The sequence below is a fragment of the Loa loa genome (genome assembly GCF_000183805.2).
Source record: "Loa loa unplaced genomic scaffold supercont3.64, whole genome shotgun sequence".
Taxonomy (NCBI): Eukaryota; Metazoa; Nematoda; class Chromadorea; order Rhabditida; family Onchocercidae; genus Loa; species Loa loa.
Window position 1 is genome coordinate 20,800 of NW_018108244.1, and position 5,551 is coordinate 26,350.

Consider the following 5,551-nt stretch of genomic DNA (forward strand, 5'->3'; position numbering starts at 1 on the left):
ATTATTATTATTATTATTATTATTATTATTATTATTATTATTATTATTATTATTATTATTATTATTATTATTATTATTATTGTTATTATTATTATTATTATTATTATTATTATTATTATTATTATTATTATTATTATTATTATTATTATTATTATTATTATTATTATTATTATTATTGTTGTTGTTATTATTCGCTTTAAACTAGGGTAGATTTCTGAAAAAAAGAACTCATAAAGTTAGATGGGCTCTTATGGCAATCAAAAAGAAATGACATCAGTTTAGATGCCCAAAAACTGACAAATTGTAAAATGTATGAAATGTGGCTGAGCATAGGCTTTTTAATATACAAAAATTGTTTATTGTAAGTTGATTTGTAAATTTAATGAATGCATGCAATTAGGATGATGATAATAATTCTGATAATGATGATATCCGAGATAAGAGTTACACCTGTATCTATCTTTATTACCTGCTATTAAAAGTGGTACTTTTGGTTGGATTTGTTAACCTGTGTTTAGAATTGATATCATCAGAAGTTTAATCTTCCTTTTCTCTTTATCTTTCTTTTTCTATTTACTTTATTCTTTTAGTTGGATAATAATTGAAATATTAGGAATCGATGGAAAATGGAAGAAATAGAAATCTTTTATCTTTTATCATTATTGCAGCTACCATAATCTCTTTTGATCTTCCCGACTCCAACCTATTATACTGAAAATACTAAGGTATAATAGGTTGGAGTCGGGAAAAAGCTATTTGGAATATTTTATCAAATTATATTTCTAATAATTGCATAATGTTCAAGTCTTATTTGTATAATTAATATCCAGTCAGTCATAATTATCCCAGCTATAACTAATTAATTAATTAATTCTAACAAATTTAAATTAATGTTATCAGTTAAGTACATACTTTGTCATGCATTTATGACAGAAGTAATTTAAAAGTTTCAATTTACATGAACAAGTAGTTGTATGAATAAGCAACAATCTTCTCGTACAAAAGTTTTAAATTTTTTTATTCATTTTACTTGCTATTTGTTTGAATTTCAGGTCATGCGTATTAGTTGAAAATAAGTCAGCATATTGTTCGAATTTCAGATTATCAAATATCTGAATTGATCTGAGCTCAAATCAACGACTGGCTTATTTTTCTTATTTCATCCGGAAATTTCCGCTTCATATTATCTGAATGAATCCTAACGGTATGCTTGCAACAATGAATGGTGCAGCTCATAGCGGAAGTGGAACCGGACCAAATGGTACCGTTAGCGCAAATGGTACTGGAGCTGGAATAGGTAGTGGAACAGCTACAACAAAAATTGCTGGACGACAGCATTGCTTCTTATGTGACCTACCTCGTTGGCCATGGGCTATGTGCAATGATTACATGGAACCTGTTTGTCGTGGTTGTGTTAACTATGAAGGAGCTGATCGGTTCGCTTTTGATTGTTTCAAACGAAAATGAAGGCAATAATCTATCACGATATAATCTTATCAATAAATTCTCAATTATCTCATTATCATTTAATCATATCATTGTTAGTTTAAATGTAAGCATATATAATTCGAAAATAATGAAAAATCTGAAAATTAAATCATTCCAAATTGATTTCTATATATCCTACTGTATTTTATCATCATTCAAAACACAAAATAGCACTGCCTACTTTCAGCAATAATTGTAAATTTTTATGAGATTATCAAAAATTCAAAATCATTCCAATGAAATTCATTATTAGCTCTTTTATTGTTGACAACTGATTTAATAAAGATGGTAGAAGGAAAAAAGAAAAAAAAAACTCATCAAAAATTTGATGGCAGTCTTAGCTAAATTTGCTGCATAATAAATATTTCTAATTATTTATGCAAAAAAATTTTTCGTTTGCTGCTTTTTTTTCTCTTTGCGAATAAATTTTCTATCAGAAATTTCAGCGCAAATGTTACAGGATAGAAAATGTAATTGAAAATGCACGTCAATTGAAACGTGTTCATGGATTTCCGGTAGGTGAAACTTCAACAACTATTGCTAGCAGAAATTTATCACAGGTAAATTTCCTTCCTTTTTTCTTTTTCTCAATTTAATTTCTAATTTAATTTTTACTTAATTTTTTTCTCTCGGTTTAGTTTTAATTTTTGTTCGTTTTTTTTAATTTTTCTTCAAAATTTCATAAATTTTTTTTTGTTTCCAAACAAAACTTTAAACATAAATTGTTGCAATGATAAAAGAATTGAATGATTAAAATAATATATTTGATTGGTTATTTTTAGAAAGAATGTTTAATGCAAGCTGGTGCTGGTCGATTTTCTCCAGCTGTAAACCGTGGTGTTAATCCTGCTACAGTACCACCGCCAACACCGGTTGTACAACATCAACAGCAACAGCAGCAAGCAGTTGCCGCAGCAGCAGTTGCCGCTGCGGCACAAGCTCAAATGCCACAACTACCGCTAAATCAATTAACCGAGGTTAGCATCAGTTATTATCAGTGCTTTTTTCGAATTGCTTTATGGAAAGCACCAAGATATGATCCAGAATGATCCAATGATTCTTGCGCTATGTCTAGGATAAATTTCCATAAAATTTTCACATTTGGTTCAAAATCACTTTTCTAGGCACTGGTACAACAACAACGGTTCATTTCGTTGGCTGGTAGGCAACCTGGCCAATTTACAGCTGAAGATTTGCATGCGTTGCAGCAGTTGCAACGACCAATTCACCTTCAAAATTCTCTTATGCAACATGGCCTTCCAATGAGTGAGTTATATAAACTCCTCTTTTAAAGAAAAAGAAAGAATAAAAGAAACATTCCAATTAATAATTCTAATTAAGTTTTTGATTTCAAAATTTTGATCAAAACTAAATGGCTAAAAACAAATTTTAAATTGTTTCCCTTTACCAATATTATCATTATCAGTGTTATCATTAAATTAATTTTGATAATTTTAGGTGTATTTCCAAATTTGGTAACAAATAGCGTAGCAAGTTTGCTACCACCAAATGCAACACTTGCAGCAGCTGTTGCAGCATCTCGGAAACGTGATCATGATTCATCGGATGATATCAAACCTGATGTTTACGGAAAAGTGCAACGTGGTAGGTTTATTACTTCAGCTTATTTTATTACTCAATAATCATTTCACTTTTTACATTTCATTTCGAAGTTTTATTTATTCAAAATTTATTTCTTTAAAATTTATTTTCATTTTATTTGAAAGCAAATCATAGATTTGAAATCTCATTAATTTATATAAAAATTAAACAATCACATACATATCACTATCACTATCACTATTACTATCACGATCACTATCACTATCACTATCATTATCACTATCATTATCGTTATCATATTTTACGGGAAGTCGGGAAGAGATGCAAGGGAGGGAATAGAAATGAATAGAATAGTTGATGAATAAATAATGTTGTTTGTATTTTCCACTTGCAACAAATAATTACATAATATGATGGATCGATCATCAATTTGCATTGAACATAAATTTGAAGAGTGCATTTGAGAAAAGGAGGAAGAGGATGAGGAAGAAGAGGAAGAGGAGAAGAAGGAAGAGGAGGATGATAATTGGTGTTGTAATGTCATCTGTTCGATCATCACCCTGATCTGTTCCATTTTACCTTTGTGACCTTTGTGGATCATTGCATTTATTATGCATGATCAATTATCAGAAATATATTATTTAAACTTTTTCAAGCCAAACATGACGGTTAATATTGCCGATATTCATCGGTATTGCTGCTATATGCTGCTACAGTTGGTGTCACTATTGTGACAGGTGGTAATATTATTGGTGATAGGTTTGTGGTGCATTAACCCCAATATAATTTACACAAACACATACACGTATACACACAGACATTCAAGATCAGAGATGACCTGATGTTGATTTCGGAAACCGGTTCTTGATATCTTTTCGCACCTCTCATCTTTCCATTTTCTTTTCACTTCTATCATATTCATACCAGAATGGTTCAATGAATTCATTCATCTTTTCTGTAACACATTAATGATAACCTGTTACTATTTGCAAAATTTCAACAGTTTTGAATTTTTACAAATGGAAATTAGTATGGTATTGAAAGAGAGAGAGAGAGAGAGAGAGTGAGATGTTAAGAAATATTGTACAGTTGGAGGAAAAAAAATTAACCGGTGTTTTGTTTGTATTTTACCTCAATATTTTCTTTCTTTTTCTCCCCCTCTCTCTCTCTCCTCATCTTTTCATCTTTCTTTAATAAGAGAGAGGTACTGGTTGTTGAAAAGTTTGTTAACTCTTCAATCCACAACAAATATCATCGAAGAAGAAAGGAAGAAAGGGAGAAATGAAAGACAGGAAGGAAGGACAGGAAGAGGAAAGGATTTATATGTTGTGTATTTAGAATAATAGAATAGAGGAAAAAAGAAGGATTGTATATGGAAAGTATTTCATTTTATCGTACGGTTGACAGACGGATGGATGGACGGGTGGACGGATGGAAGGAACCGGTTTTTGGTGCCATGTGATCTGCTGGTACAATCCGGTGGTTGTAATATTTGCTACGGAACACCAAATATTTGATTAGAGAGGTTGCGAACAGTAGCGAAAATTCAATATCTCATTATTATTGCTCTCGAATAGCATAAAATAACCTCATAAGCCTCATCGAGAAGGTATGACAGAGAGAGAAAGGGACAAAGAGAGAGGGAGAGGGGGAAACAAGGAGGGAAAAGAGAAAGAGAAAGGGAGAAAGATGGAAAATAGGAGACAAAGGATAAGGGATTTGAGGAAAAATCTTTAAAATTATACAGAAATAATTAGAAAAACAAACAGAATTTCAAATTTTGCTAATTTCAAAAATCCAAAAAGTTTTTCAATTCCTTTGAAATGAAATCTTTTTTCCTTTTTTTTATGGACATTTTCTTCGCTCATTGAAAAAAATACAAATGTTTATCTTATGTATGTGTGTGTGTGTGTGTGTCTGTGTGTGTGTGCGTGTGTCTGTGTGTGTGTGTGTATATATATATATGTATGTGTGTGTCTTTTTTTTCTTGCATTCAGTTGTTGCGCAATACTTTACTAATTAATAACTTCGCTCTTTTTTCTTTCCTTTTTTTTGTTAAAAAAAATTACTCGTTGAAAAAAAAGTACGAAAATTTCATTACAAATTTACTAATTATACATTTAACTAATTATTGATTAACTATATATTTAGCTAAAATATATTTGACTAATTAATAATTATTGGAATTTTCATTAAATTTTTATGAATATTTTCATATGAAATATATTGAAAACACAAAATGTGACAATCAAATGAACAGTTAAATAATGTCGTAACTGTTTGTACCATTCACCTCTCCACTCTTCTATCTTTAAACCAGTTCTCCCACTTCTTTTTCACCTGAGGTCACATGATTTCATCTCTTCTTTTTGTATTCATGTAAATCTTTTTTTTTCTTTTAAATTAGAATTAGAAATGAATAGAAAACGTGTTATGCGTGTGTGTGTGTGTATATATATATATATATATATATATATATATATATTATTATATATAGTAA

General features: G+C 29.9%; 1 protein-coding gene across 1 annotated transcript in view; it reads left to right on the plus strand.

Annotated features, from left to right (window-relative positions):
* Positions 1-1,191: 1,191 nt before the first annotated feature.
* Positions 1,192-5,551, plus strand: part of LOAG_17344 (hypothetical protein) — a gene marked incomplete at its 5' end in the record, with an annotated part of 7,425 nt that continues 3,065 nt past the window's right edge. The window contains 5 exons of the mRNA XM_020450002.1: positions 1,192-1,436; positions 1,949-2,048; positions 2,271-2,465; positions 2,613-2,754; positions 2,947-3,093. Coding sequence (XP_020306374.1) covers positions 1,192-1,436; positions 1,949-2,048; positions 2,271-2,465; positions 2,613-2,754; positions 2,947-3,093 — 829 coding nt within the window. The remainder of the gene's footprint in view (positions 1,437-1,948; positions 2,049-2,270; positions 2,466-2,612; positions 2,755-2,946; positions 3,094-5,551) is intronic.